Source organism: Larus michahellis, chromosome 5 (genome assembly GCF_964199755.1).
Source record: "Larus michahellis chromosome 5, bLarMic1.1, whole genome shotgun sequence".
In the NCBI taxonomy this organism is placed as follows: Eukaryota; Metazoa; Chordata; class Aves; order Charadriiformes; family Laridae; genus Larus; species Larus michahellis.
The window spans coordinates 85472562-85488245 of NC_133900.1; the positions used below are offsets into that span (position 1 = coordinate 85472562).

The 15684-nt window shown below is 41.0% G+C and overlaps 1 protein-coding gene across 2 annotated transcripts in view; it reads left to right on the top strand.

Annotated features, from left to right (window-relative positions):
• Window positions 1-157: 157 nt before the first annotated feature.
• HPGD (15-hydroxyprostaglandin dehydrogenase) overlaps window positions 158-15684 on the top strand; it is a 29107-nt gene continuing 13580 nt past the window's right edge. The window contains exons 1-3 of one of the 2 annotated variants that reach the window (XR_012587143.1): window positions 158-363; window positions 477-600; window positions 4573-4679. Coding sequence is in view for 1 of the 2 variants with exons in the window: in XM_074588432.1 (XP_074444533.1) it covers window positions 271-363; window positions 477-600; window positions 4573-4679 (324 nt within the window). In the remaining variant the exon portion in view is untranslated. The remainder of the gene's footprint in view (window positions 364-476; window positions 601-4572; window positions 4680-15684) is intronic. The other variant, XM_074588432.1, reaches the window with a different exon arrangement.

Consider the following 15684-nt stretch of genomic DNA (forward strand, 5'->3'; position numbering starts at 1 on the left):
CCCCGGGGGGAGCCGCCCCGAGGGGTGAGGAGAGGATGGAGCTGCTCTGCCCCATCCCGGGGTTCATCCCGGCACCGGGGAGGGCGCGATCCTGCCCGGCCCCCCCGCCCCGCTCCCCCCGCCCGGGCGGCTCCCGGCCCGAGGAGGAGGAGGAGGAGAAGGAGGAGGAGGAGGAGGGAAAGAGGGAGGGAGGGAGGGAGAGAAGGAGGGAGGGAACCGGGCAGGTGACACCGCGCTCGGTCGCTCCGGCTCGGCGGCGGCGCGGCCACCATGCACGTCAATGGGAAGGTGGCCCTGGTGACCGGCGGGGCTCAGGGCATCGGACGGGCGTTCGCCCAGGCGCTGCTGGGCAAGGGAGCCAAGGTGAGCCCCGGGAAGGGCCGGCTCCCCCCTCCTCTTCCCCCGCACCGGCCGGGACCGGGCTCCGTCCGTCCCTCCGTCCGTCCGCCTCAGCCTCTCCCTCCCTCCCCGCCCAGGTCGCGCTGCTGGACCGCAACGCGGAGGCCGGGCAGCAGAGCAAGGCGGCCCTGGACGAGCAGTTCGAGGCGCAGAGGACGCTCTTCATCCCCTGCGACGTGACCGAGCCCGAGCAGCTGAAAGGTGCGAGCGGGGAGGGGGCAGCGCCCGGCCCCGGCCCGCGGGCGGCCGCCCCCGGGGAGGCTGCGGGGGGGGGGGGGACGGACGGGACGGGACCCTGGAGCCCCAGCGCTGCCCGCGGCGGCTCGGGAAGGGCTTCGGGGTTGGTTCTGAGCCCGTGTCTCACCGCTCTGCAGCCGGGAAGCGTTGCCTGCCTGTCACCCTGTTGCTCGGCGCATCGCGAAGCCGAGCCGAAGAAACCATTTCCACCGAGCGCCGCGCGTGATAGTTTTGCATGAAAGCCTCTGCAAGGAGATAATTGTGATTTTACGAGTAACATATATATGAACTTTAAAGCAGGGACTTGCTTTTTATGAGGCTTCAGTACAGACTCCAAGCTGCCTTCCCTCGTCACAGGAGTAATAAATTCGGCTGGGGGTTGCAGTGCTCTTTCCATACAGCAGCCTTCTTCCACCCTGGGCTGCTGTAGCCAAGAGCAGAACTGGCGAAAATACGGCACATCCCTTTGTCGTGGGCTCAAAGAGGGGCTGATAATGTTTCGCACGCTTTTTGCAGATGCAGGGAATGGCAAGGAGCTTCCCTCGCGTAGGATTTGCATTTGTGTTTTCACTTAGTTGAGTAAATCCCGTTCCCTCCTGAGTTCTTAGAAGATCGTGTAATGTTGGTGTACCCTTCACGATATTTCATAACAGGCACACCACTTCATCAAAGTTTCATTATTAGAGAGATACATTCATAGGTAGTGACTCAGATTCACATTTTGACATCACGTTTGCCGGTGCCCTTTCCCCACACTCGTTTGTGTCAGGCAGGATGTGAACAGTTTTAGTTCTGCTTCTATCCCCTGCGCTCCACCGCCCACTTTCTCAGCAGACGAGTGAGCGTGTCCATTCTTCTTTCCCAAAGAATTGAGGCTAGCCCAGAATTCAGCGATATTGCTCACTAGCGTGGTGATGCCTAATTCCAAAGCTTTACACTGTCTGTCTGTAAGAGAGGCTTGAAAGTTGAGATCTGCTCTGATCAGCAAAAAACTTTTTATCAGCTAGGTTGATTATTGACTTCTTCTCCGAGTGGGAGGAGTAAGCGAGGAGCAAGAAAAAGCATCCTAGGGGTAGGAATGGCATGTGCTGCAGCATGGGTGTTACCTCCGTGTGCATTCTCTCCCGGATTCCTCCTCTCCCTGGTGCCAGGCTGGGGCAGGACCCGGGGTGGGCACTGGGAACTGGGGTGAGCGGGACGGGCCGGCGAGGGAGGCTCTGGAAGAGAGTCAGCAGGAGAAGAGGGATCAGAGTAGGATCGGGATGGGATCTCTGCTTGTGCTCCTCTCAGACTGCATTATTCCTGCTGCAGGTTCCTCAGCATAAATACAACCCTCTGGGGTATTTTTTAGTGGTTTTATTGGTTGAGGTTTTTTTTTTTTCCCTGCTTTATTTTCCTATTTTTACACTTATATAATTGCAAGCCACCACTTAATAAATGTAGACTAATTTCACTTCTAGTGTTTTAAGTTCACAGTGGATGTGTCAAGCCCTTTACTTGCTTTTTATGTTAAAGGTCAGCTGCGTGAATGAAGTTCCTCTTATTTTAACTTTAGCCCTTTTGCTATGAAACAAGGCACAGTCCTAGGACGAGGATCTGTAGGTACATAAGGCCCATGGGCAGGAAATCAGCTGCTTCATCGCCTTTCAAGTCTTGCCTGTGCTTTTTTCTCTGGTGGCTCTTTCACATAGTTCCCCAAAAACATCTTCTATCTTGTCCTATTTCTGAAAAATCCCCGTAGATTTACGTTTGCTTTCCAGGAATGTTTAGGAAGCTCCCACATAACTGCCGTTCGTACTTACTTGCCGCTGGTTTTCTTACCGCTCCTTTAAAATGGATCCTCCTCTTCATTTTTCTTCGTTCAACACTGCATGTGATCATCTTCTTTTAATCTTTATGACTCCATAAGAACTAAGTAGTGTGCAATGTAGACACAGAGTTATTCTACATCCAAAAAAGGGAAGAACAAGTCAGTTTACGCTGATGTGTGGGTGATAATTTCATTTATAATGAGATTCTTCTTTTTATGGGTAGGTAATAGATGGAATTACTGTAGGTGGGTAAACTTTTACCTGAAATATTCCAAATTGGATAATCGTTCTTTATTTTAACGTAGATATGCAAACGGCTGAAAAGCACTTGGCTCTTTTCTGAGTGTGTAAGTTAGAAAACTACAATTAGTCAAGACTGTGTGAATTTAATAAACAAATAATTGGAAAAAATACTAGTATCCAGGGTGTTTTTTGAAGGCAAAAGATTCTTTTAAGAATGAGGCTGATGAAAGATGTTTTTTAGAGAGGGCTTAAAAGGGAATCAGAGAGCCTGCTTCCAAAATTTGGAAGCTGATTGTGGGTACAAATTGTTATTTATTTGACATATTGAAACTAAGTGAAATAACCAATTCTGCTCCTTATAAAGCCAAAGGTTTTCATTTGCCCTTGCTGAGGCAGGATTGGAAAGATGAGAAGCGACCGAAGAGTTAAATTGAGAAACCAGAGAATGGATTAGCAACAAACACGACAAAAGGCAAAAAGGCAGCTAGCCAAAAATAGAGGCTTTAGTAATATTAAAATATTCTAGTTATTCTACTACAGACTATGAATATTAGAAAGATCTGTACAGTAAAGGCAGTTGGAGAAATAAAACCCTTCCCATCAGCTGCCCGGCTCTTTTTCTGCTGACAAGATGATGGCGGTGATGGACCTGCGGCATTCAGGCAAGGAAAAGGCTGGAACAGCACCGGCCATTGCCAGAAAAAAACTTGGTAATCCCCTGAAACTGCCGCAAAAAAGGTAGATTTCTCAAAGCTGCTGCTGTGCTGCTGCGCTAGAGATCAGAGAATTAGGATGGTCCTGGGATCACCTTTGAGTGACGTGGTTTCATTGAGGCCTGCCAAGCATAACTTCAGTACACCTGAAATACTCCAGGTTTTAAATCAGTCATCAAATGATGTTCTTTAAAACAATACTGGGGGGAAAGGGCGTGCCTTGGTTTGCATAATAATAAATATTTAGTGAGAAGGAACAATATTTGGAGGGAAAAGCAAAGAAGCTGTATCTATATATGTCAGATAATGTCTGCAGTCATGGAAATTCTTCCTCTGGAATGAACATCTGGAGGTCATCTCATCCAACTATCCGCTCAAAGCGCAGCCAGCCTAGACAAGTTTGCTCATCGCTATGACATCATCACGTTTTTTCCATACACATCTTTAATCTTAGTTCAAACACTGTCACCTGGGAGAACACAATGTCAATGTGGAAGTTTCCCAGCTCTTTATTTTGAAATTCTTTGGAAGACTATTTTCCTCAACAGAAGGAAGATGTGAATTTGAGAAACACGTTGTTAAAGTTACCTGACAAGTAGGATATATAAAAATTTATTCACAAGCAGATAAATTTAAACAAGAATTACAATGACTTATTCAGTGTTGTAACTAATATTAATCTTTCCACTATAAATAAGAATTGCGTACCGAGGTTAAATTCAGACTCAACCAAGAAAATTGGTCTGAACTCATGAAGCTGTTCTTTTTCCCTTTAAAACAGATAGTGCCAAATCTTGAATTCACTAGCCACATCAAACTGTTACAAATCAAGCTATAAATGCTTAATTTATATAATTAGGGTGCCAAACATCCTACCCAATATGAAATGTACAGGTGCTAAGAACTTTCATTAGCTCCTGTTATCAGGCATTATAAAACTGAATGAAAAGGTGATGGTGGTGTCTTAATCCTTCCATTTTTCCTGAATATGTTTAATTCAGGTGAATGGTTAGATAAAGCATTTAATTGCATGTTGCTCATTAGTGGTTAAGAAAACAGTGAAAACATTTTGGTAGCCTAATAAAACACGAATTTGTGTGCATGCATTGTATTTTTATATCTTGCTTTCCCTAAATGCTAAGAAATTTCACCCTTGGATCTTACTACAGGTGCCTTCAAAAAAGTAATTGAACATTTTGGAAGGCTGGATATTGTGGTTAATAATGCTGGAGTGAACAACGAGAAGGACTGGGAAAGCACTATACAAATTAACTTGGTAAGAATTCTCTCCTTTCACATGTTCATACTTTATTTAACGCTGGGTTACACTTAGCAGCCATTGTGCCATGTGCCAGAACAGGAATGGCTGGATTGGGAAGCATGGCTATTGGAACAATAACCACGCAACTGCACGTGTACTAACCCATAAAGGACCCACCACACACATTTAAGTTGTCTATCCAAGACGCACAGCACTGTGTAGACTCAGGCTAACACCAGGCAAAATTCTCTTTCTATAAAACCCGATGAAATCCCAGGTAGGTGGAACAATCACAGAATGGTTTGGGTTGGAAGGGACCTTAAAGCTCATCTAGTCCATGGGCAAGGACACCTTCCTCCAGATGAGGTTGCTCAAAGCCCCGTCCAACCTGGCGTCGAACAATGTGGTGCCCAAAGCAGCAGAGCCGCACCTACAGGAGGCCGATCTGTTTAAATGAACGTTTTAGAACATTTTAGTCACTTGTGAGACTCGGATGGCGTGAACTAGAGAGAAAGTGGCCTTTTTTATTACAAGAAAATTACAAGAAAACTTGTTCAACCAAGAGCTCCACCTTTTTTTCACCATGAAGCAAGCATACAATCTGAACTTTTAATACAGGCCATTTCACCATCGTCACCAATAGAAGCACACCACTTAGAGCACCTACTTGCAAAAACCCAGTGCATTCAATGAGCCCATCACATTTATTTTCAGACTGTTACCAGTTCTTTGATATTATCTGGTATCTCATCAGCTGACACCACAAGATCTATTTCTCCTTTGAAAATTTTTTAATTTAGACAACACTTCTAGGAGATCTAAGGTCCAAAGGAAAGAGCAGCTTTCTAGGTTAATAAAATTCTGACCGGCTTATATCCTACCACCCGTGAAGTTCTAATTTGCTGGTGAATCAGCAAGTCACCCCCATGACCATGCTTACACAGTGTTATAATCTAGATCTGCAAAGAAAGTAGCAAGAGGAAACTTGGAAGAGTGCGATGTGGAGTTTTCTCCAATCAGTCATTTGGAATTTGTCAATGCAGCAAGAAAACTCAGGATAAGAAAAGTTTGGTTTTGTCAAAAGTTTTAAGGACAACGGAGTCTTTGAGTCCTAATGCCTCCATGAAAACAAACTAACAAAGAAACCCCAGGACAAGTAACACAAATTGTATATGAGACAAGTTATAGAAAAATTAACGGGAAATATGTATTTGAAAAAAAAGTTAGATTTAATAATACTTTTTCTTGGTCTTTCTTATATATCCAAGGTCAAATTTTCTTATTCTTGGAAGGGGCTGAACTGAGACTGCAGAGTGAAATTTCTGCAATAAGAGAAATATATTTTTTCCATTTTCTTTGCATTTTCTTTGCATTTTCTTTGCATTTTCTTTAACTACACATATTTCTTCCTCCCTCTTTCCTTTCTAAAATATTCTGACAAATTAAACACCAGGAAACTTCATATTGTGAAGGAACCGGAGTGTGACATCTTCAGTGCTATGCAACATTGACATCTATTAGTACAGATCCCTTGAATTTGAAAGAAGACTTTACCTGTGTTCCAGATGATTTATTTCTCTTTATTTTTGGGCCTGGTTTAAGACAGGTTAGAAGTTGCTGTGGGGCATCCATCTACCTGTCAAATTTGCAAACACAGATCATTAGTCATCACTAGAAAAACTGAAGTCCATGTGAGAAACACATTTGTCTGTGATTCACCTTTACATTTAGCTCAAAAAATGAAGGTGTTTCTAATCAGCAAGTCTTGAAGATATTTAATGTCCGGGTAAATATCCTAACGTAGAGTGATGACCAAACAATTTTTCAGTGCCAAGAGCTTCAAGCAGAAGGCGTTGAGAACCTCCATCTGCTATTCTTCTTCTCTTATTACCAGTGATTGGGCTGCAGCAGACTATGGGTGGGGCTGAACCATCTCAAGTAGCAGAAAAGCTGGAATCCAAATCTTACAAATCTATATGCTTAAATACCAAGCAATACAGGGCCTAAAAAATTAAAAAAAAAAAGAAAAAAAAAAAAAAAGGAAGATCATGTAGTTTATACATTAATGTATAGGTAAGTTCACCATAAATGACTAAATGACTTAATTCATAGCTGAAAGTTGAAAAATTTCATCAATACATGCTGGTGACTGAACAAGAATATCTAAACTGATCAAGCTGAATAGAAGTACAGCCATGCCAGTTACATCAAGGACTTTCTAAGATCCAGATATCCTCATTTATCTTTTGTTTGAATATTCTTCCCTTGTCTAACCCTGAGTCAACGATCTAGCTTATTTCCACAGGGCATTTCTATCGAGTTACTGTAATTTCCATAAACCAGGATATAACACTTTGTACTTTTTCGTTTTTAACTATAACGATCAAAGAATAACAGCTGCTGCATTTAATATGTTGTACTGGTTGGTTCCATACAATATTTTTTGCTTCTTGTAGAGAACGGAGCAAAATATGTATGAAATACATGATTTTAAAATGTGTCTATTTCCCCAACATTGGGCATTTTAAGTATCCATTTTATGATCCCTAAGAACAGGACTAACTTCTACGGACGCGCATTTTGATACATATTATGCACATATTTTCTACTTTAAAAAAAAAAAAGGGAAAAAAAAACCCCTCTACATTACAATCTTCATTTTAATGATATCATTTAGATATTGATACAACAAATATTCCCTGCCCCGGTATAAAGTACAAAGTACAAATATAGAGCAGTGCAGCGCAAGATAAATCAGAACAAACACATGTGGGGTGTGTTCTTTATGGCTAAAACAGTTCACAGAACCGGTTGGTCTTCAGGAACATTTTTAAAGGAGTGTAAGGAAGTTTTCTGATAGTACTGCTTGAGAAAGCTTGAAGAACAGAAATGAAGAAGCAGGTTCAAAAAGTGGGACTTAATTTAGAAGAAAAAAGAGGGAATAAACCGCGGTTCCTACTTGCATCCGTTACAAGTATTGGTTCTGAGAGCGAGAAAAGATAGCTTGGTAAAGATGGGGAGAAAAAGAGTATCAACCACCAAAAAGATTTGTGTTGCAGTACTTCCCACTGTTTTACTACATTTGGTGCTAAACAACATCCACCTTTTTGTTACTTCATTAATATTTCTATTACATTTTTAAGTTAAGTATTCCAGCAATACCATCCATTCCTCACCTCAAAACTCCAAAGCCAATCGTGTTGACTTGATTGATATCAGCTTGATCAATGGCAGCTTCAACTACTCATACCCATACAAATGTACACTCTTGCTATTATGGTATATAAAAAACCAGCTTGGCAACCATACAGCAATTCCATTTTAAGTGGAAATCACCAATGTGGTTTCAACAGCCCATGATGCACACACATACCCACGCACAGAATAGCACGAGGACATAGGACACGTACGTTCTTATCAAGTTCCTACCTAGAGCCCTCCAGCATGACAAGAGCAGTGTTTCTTACATTCAACTTCATAAGAACGCAAGCCTAAGGAGTCCAGAAATTTTCTAATCTGACTTTTTTCCTCTTCAAGTACCTAAAGAAAGAAAAATTCCCACATCTTTATGAGCCTTGAACATATATGCTAGCTAAACACAATTTGGTGTTCTAAGAAGCTTCGTTAATTTTATCTTGTGTTGACGATGTAGGCTTTCTGGAACCACTGTAATTATAGTGGCTGCTTAATTACAGTATCTCTTCTCTTTACAAATGCACTTAGCACATTTTATACTAAGACAATCCCAAAATTTACTTGGAGGTTACATAATATTTTGACTGCCTTACTGTTTTCTTATGCCAACAAAGTAATTATTTTCTAGGTATATTTAAACCGATTCCCCAAATGAAATTCAATAGACTCATGAAAGAATTTGACAGCAAAATCACAATTATCTCCTGTTTACGTAATGATTTTGGACACCCTAATACATTATTCTGGCAAAACTTTAAATTGCAGACCATAACTTGGGCATGCCAAAAAACCCCAGTCATATGGCATCCAATTATTTAAGTGCTGCCCAGAGAGAAGTAGAATTCAAATACACACATAAAATTTGTTCAGGTGCATGACAGTCTCATCCTTCATTACCAGGCAAAATGTAGCAGTACCCAATGATTCCAAATTTTTGCATTTTCCATGGGTTTGGGTAATTTATTTCCATAAACGACAAACGTAACAAGTTTCTGAAAATTTAGAGAAGTCCTTTTCTAAAATGAAGTCTACCTAAGTCAGGGTTTATCCCTGCCAAATACTTGGATTGGTACTACAGAGAAGAGAGTGCAACGCTCTGTATGTATGAGTGGCTCCGTTCAATGGAGTCCATGGTGAAATAAAGGTTCCAGCGAGTAGCAAACCTTGCAAAATCAATTAATTTGCTCATCAGTAAGGAACTATTCCTCAAAAAGCCAATTAATGTCTTGGCAGAAACCAGAAGGGTAACCAGGGAAACTTCAGGAGTGATTAATGTTATTTATTTTGGGGACAAAGGCTTCATGATCATCACAAGGCTGTGCCATTGTGCAAGCGGTAGAAGGGATCCCTTGGCGGTATGCTGCAACCATCTCCTGGTCCATACGCCTTGCTCTCCTTTCCCAGTGGACCAGGAGAAATGACAAGGACTGAACTTTTATCCCAAAATAATGTGGTCAGGACACACAGCTGGATTACCACCAGGTCATAGAATCTTCATGGTTGGAAAAGACCTTTGAGATCATCGAGTCCAACCAAACAACCTACAATCTCTGCCACTAGAGCATGCCCTGAAGTGCCACATCTGGACGTTCCTTAAACACCTCTAGGGATGGTGACTCAACCCCCTCCCTGGGCAGGCTGTTCCAGTGCCTGACCGCTCTTTCAGTAAAGTAATTCCTCCTAATATCTAACCTAAACCTCCCCTGCCGCAGCTTCAGACCATTTCCTCTGGTCCTGTCATTATTCCCCTGGGAGAAGAGGCCAACCCCCACCTCCCAGTGTGGCCTCAGTCCCCCAGTACAGACAGGGACAAGCACTGTGTCTTAATGCTACTGACACAAACAAAACAAACCAAACGCTGCTATCTGTAGAAGACAAAACGGCATAGGTAACGAGTTTACCAAGCTTGCATTCTAAGACAGCCAGGAACAGAGTAACTCCGTTGCTCAATGGCTTAGTCGCTTATTCTTCAGCACAATTTGATGTCAGGAGGAGAACTAAGTGCCTAGGGAGAGATGTGGCCACCAAAAAGTGAGAAGTACCACTTACCTTGAAATCAGTGGCTTGAGGGTCAATCCTCCAAGTGCCTAAAGACGTCTGTAAGTATAATTACTTTTGTTGTTCATATTGCACTAGGAAGGACACAGACTTACCTTAACCGCACAGTAAGTCAATGAACTTCTTAGCTTACAGTTTTAACGTATGTTTACAGTAACCAATGGTGAAGTACAATGAAAAGCAAATTTCTTTGAATTAAGAAGTCATTAAGTCCCGCTACTCAAAATGCAATACTACTCCTATGTCCTTCAGGAATGTGCGTGGCAGGAGAGTAAAGAAAACTGCACAGTAAAAAACTAAAACACGGTATTTCACTCCCCCATTGTCCAAAACCTACTGATTTCTAGCAAATGATCAAATCCTACTGCACATTCCTTTCTCCTCTCCCTCCCTGGGCTTCTTGTTTTCCACACCTTGAGCTGGAAATTCAAACTCCAGAGCCTGCAATTTCATTTCATATAGCAAGTAAAGTAACCTATACACAGGAATGCCAAGGGGCTTGCGTGCTTGCTACAACCTGTCTGCTTCCTAGAAAATCTACATTAAAGACAAAATCAGTCCCACCTCCCTGTCCAACAGCAAAATGCTAAATTTTTCCATGAATATCACAAGCAGCACTTAGTTTCAGACTTTTGAAGTTCGTCTTACGCAGTTCGTAAAGTACTTTGAAATGTTTCCTTGTAGATAGCCATCAATTTACAACATCACAGCACGAAAGTCAAATGATCTTGGGTCAAATTCCAGCTCTGTGCTAACCTGCTTTATGAAACCACAAGCCAATGGCACTCTCATTTGTTTTTGCTCGGTATCCCTAGCACTCGACTGGATTGGCTCAGGAACCTACATATAATGTTAGGACTGATTACGGATTACCATTTTCTTCTCTCAAACGAATTCATATTGCTTTATCACCTTGACAGCAACAGTCATCTTCAGCCCTGAAGGAACGCAGGCACAGTGATATAGTTTCTCAGCATAAAATATTAGCATGCCTAAGGAGACAGCAGAAGTATCGGACAAGAGGTGGCCTATTTCTTATTAAATTGCTATAAGAAACTATGTCAGTTGAAACACTAGGAAAAAAGCACTGCGTGCTAAATTACTTTCAAAGCAGTTGTCACTTACAAAGGATGATGTTTAATGATGTCCTGGGCACCATCACTGAAGAACACTTTTTTTAGATCAAGTTAAAACGAAACACAGTATGAAAACTGGCTTGCAAGTGTAATGTTGGAATACAAGAATGTGGCATGATGCTGGCTAACACTGGTTCCTAACACCAGAAAAAAATGAATTAGGTCTCTGTGGAAGACTTGGAGTCTTATTAGGATCAGAGTTTCAATATAAGATTTCTCTTCGAACAATACAATTAAAACTATACAGCTGTGGGATACGCAGAAATGACAAGAATCACAGACTTTGTAAGTTTTCTCTTTGATTTTGACACTGATACCATATTTGTTAAGTAGAATCATAGAGTTGTCTAGGTTGGAAGGGACCTTTCAGATCATCGAGTTCAACCATCAACTAATTACCGATATGGTACTTCCGAAAGCAACTGCAAACCTCTTGAGTATTTGCACAATTATTTTTTAAAGTTTACCATGCTGTCAGATACAAAGTTTTGGGTTTATTACTGTATGGTGCTCCAGAATGTCTGATCCCCTCTAATTTTAATCTGTGATTTATAGAAGCTAATACCAGGAGATATTCCCACACTCACCATTGTAACTTCATTGGAAAGAATCCTAAATTTTCTACCAGCAGTTGAGTACCGTCGCCTCTCCTGTTGCGCACTCGGACCTGCAGTTCACCTTGATGGTCCATCTTCATTACGTGCTATAGTAAAGCACCGTGTTTTGATAAGAAAACAAACAGCAGTATCACTGAGGTCACGGGTTTTTCAGTAGCTAGGAAGACAAGCGTTTAGATTATTTTCTGCCTTTGAATGATACTGGTTTTCAGTGTCCAGGAGCAAAAAAACTAGGTGAGAGTCAGCTGTCCCAATTTTCGCTTTGCCTGCATGTCATTGCAAATTTGACTCCTTTCCTACTCTTTGTGGTTGTCATGTTTATGGACAACATCCATGCAGCTAAATGCAGTTGTAAACAAAGGAACTCTAAAAAATTCAACTCCAAAATGCAACACGCTTTGTTGCACAAAATTAAGTCTTCATCTTAAAATGTCAGACATTTTTTTTTTTAATTAAGCAATTTGGAATGTTAACTTTCCCAGAATTTCTATTTGCAATATAAAAACTATGAATTATTGTTGGACAGGAATGGGTGATTAAAGTATTATTCTTAAAAGCATACAAGGAGAACTACACAGTCTGAAGACACCTTTAGTTTCTTTCAGTTTATTGAAAGGCAAATTGCAGATATTTTTCATCATATCCCAAATCTGGGAAACTGGGCTGCACAAAACGCATCATTCTTTGCCAGTTTTACTTTCTATTGTGGATTTCACGGTACAGTGAAGGAAGAGCTGATAAGCTTTCTTCTGGAATTCAGATGACGCATTCCGATGTCAACAAATAGGAAGCCAAAGTTGTGTTTTATGTGAGAGGAGGCCTGAGGCTACAATTTATGCACTTGCAAAAATGGATTTCATAACAGACCCAAAAAACCTTATGCTGTTGTTCTTTGGAAAAATATTGTTCCTTGGGAAACTATTGTTCTTTGGAAAACCTCTTTCCCATTGAGCGTTTGGCACCCAGATGGGCCGGCCAGCTGGCTTCGCTTTAACAACTCAGCTGGGCTGGAAAGTGGCACTAGGGCTTCTGCGCACACGTTGGAGGAGTTCCCTGCTATGGGAAGTTCAGACGCTGCTCTTCCTTGGAGAACTGTTGGGAGGACTTTCTCTCCTGGAAAGAGGGGAATTCTGGCAGGAGAACGGGAGATCTGTCACACAACGCCTTTCAGCTGAAGTGCCATCTGCCGAGAGTACAGACAGCGGGGTTCTTCTCACCCTCTATATTTGCTTCAGAATTTACCTCCAGAATAATTCTTTGTGTTACTGGTCCAAACATCAGAAATAGCCCCGTCACCCGAGATCAGCCGAGAAATAAGTCACCAGAGATCAGGTTTTTACGAGGTTAACAGCAGGTATAAGGGCAATATCCGAACAAAAGTCTGCATTAATTCTGGAGACAACCTCTCACTATACCTAGGACAGGAGAAGGCTTCCCTGGCCACTTGAAGAAATGCTGAGTTAATGGAGTCTGGGGAGCAAGAAGAGCAGTAGAGCGATTTTGATAGGAGAGGCAAGCTACCCACTTTTTCCTTGTCTTATAATTGTGGTTTGGCCAGAGACTCATCTCACTCTGTTATCTCCTTCAATGAGAAGGCTGCAGGAATAGAAAAATCCCCAAGGAGCCTGAAGCTACTTCCTTCTCCGGCTGATTTATTTCCTCTAATCATCCCAAGTGGAATTCTCTTTTTGTGTTGAGCAGGCTGAGCCGGTGCCCCAGGGCATGGCAGGTCCTGCGCCGGCTCTCCCAGGCGACAGTAACCCCTTCCTCTCTAGAACCTCCTATGGAAAGCTCATCACGTCTATATATTCAAGAAAACACCACCCACCTTTAAGTCCAAGTCAGTTGAGCTGCCAATGAGTATATATTCAGAATAGGATACCTTACAGCAACACTACTGGGCATTAACCATCTTCTTTTTCAATAAATCCTTTAAAATTTTCATGTGAGAATCAACATTAAACAGCACTTGACTGCGTTTACAACAGCTCTGAAACTTTCCAGGACATGGAAGAGAAATCAGATTTAGTCTGGTATTTTACAAGCCGCTGAAGAGAGTTCTTTGGAAATTTTCTGTTAAAATATTTAATCAATAACATTCTTTTGATATTAATCAAAACATTTTTAAAAGTATGTTACTTAAGACAAAACTTTCCAGGGGAAAAACAAAAAAAAAGCTGCTTATGGGAATGTTTGGTTTAAGAAAAGTTTGACTTGTTATTTCAGAGTTTTGAACTATTCGTATTTGGTGAAGTTTTTTTACATTATTCCAGGAAACTGGTACACTGAAAATATAGCGATATTGAAAACCTCACATAAAATGCTGCAACTATAGAAAATGAAAAAAGCTGATTCTTTATCGAAATTCCAAAGCATATTTGGTAACGAGGTCTCCGGTTGTTTTATCGCTGTCAGTGGGCAGCTTAATGTCATATAACTTGGGCAATGAACAAATAATATTCATAAAGCAGGACATGCAGCCCTCCAAATCCTCTTAAAACCAATAAGCACGAAGGGCAACTGAACTTGAATTATGACTTTTACTTTATGTTTTACAACACGCATGTCTAAAACTATCAGCTAATAAAAATGAAATGTAATCCATGTCTTTAAATTATTCCAATTTTGGCTTGGGAATTTAGATAATGGTAGAAAAATACTTAAATGTTCTGATTTTAAAAGCTTTTTCTTTCCAGTACACATAGCCACTATCCATTAGGTTTTGGTTATATACAAATTTATTTTTTTACTGTGTTTTTTTTACTACTTTGGGAGATTTCCTTCTCCGTGATTCACAATTCTGTAGATTTGTTGAAAACTCTCAGTGAAATAATTGTGCACAGATGTGAACATATTTGTAAGGCCACTTCATCTTTTGAACATCTTAATTTGGATCGAATAAATAGCACTAAACTGTAATAAAATATAAAAGGAGTTCTCATTTAAAAATTGAAATAATATTTCCAGAAAATTAACACTCAATACATTTGTTCGCTTTAAGTAGAAATTGTAAAACAAATGTGAACTGATTATGAAGAGACGTAACAAAATCAGTAAATAATTATGAAACGCATCACTAATGCGGAAACGTCACTAAAATTAGTATCTTGCCCTAGCAGCAGTGTCTGCTGCCTTTCCATCGTCACTTCTAAAGTCTCTGGTGGAGTGACTTACTCTCTGGGAAAGACTCAACCACTTGTTTCGTTTCGGAGGCCGATAACCCCAGGCGTGGCGTACCTTTAGGTGTCTCGGTTTAAATGGCTGAAGTTTGGTGAGATGAATCCCAGCAGAAGTTCTAAACGTAGATCAAAAACCAGATCTTAAGGAATCAAGATAACACGGGTCTCAGTAAAATTTTCTTCCTCAAAAATCTTGTAAAAAACATTTCAAAAAACACATGCTGCAGCTTAATACTATGCTAAATCCACGTTTCACAGCTCTTCAAATGTTTTTTTTTTGCCTTATTTATGTTTGTCTTTTGGGGTTAACCTTCTTTTGAGTGGAATGGTAAAACTCCAGTAACTTTAGTCAGAAAAGAACACAGATTTTTTAATATCCTGGGACCAGAAATATAAGGTATAACTCGACCCTAAAAAGAAACCTCATGCCTTGAACGAAACGGAGTTACAAGTGTCGGTGTTATCTCCAGAACCCGTCTATACATTTTTTATAATGTAGAGCAGTTTGCCTAAATAAAAATGCTGGGAATTGGATCAGTTCATCCACCACTTGTATCCTCAGATAAAGTGTGCGTTTCATCTATAAATTATTTACATATTCTGTATTGCATTTCCTTCTCGTCATTTATTTCACGTTGCAACATCTCAGTTTGGTTATTGATATCATAGAATCATAGAATGTGTTGGGTTGGAAGGGACCTTTAAAGGTCATCTAGTCCAACACCCCTTCTTATCATAAGAAAAATGATCATGTTGCTATTATTTCCATGCACTGCAATTCTGCTTCTGAAGCTCTTGAGTTGCATTACTGTGGAACGTATAAAGGTATAAATAA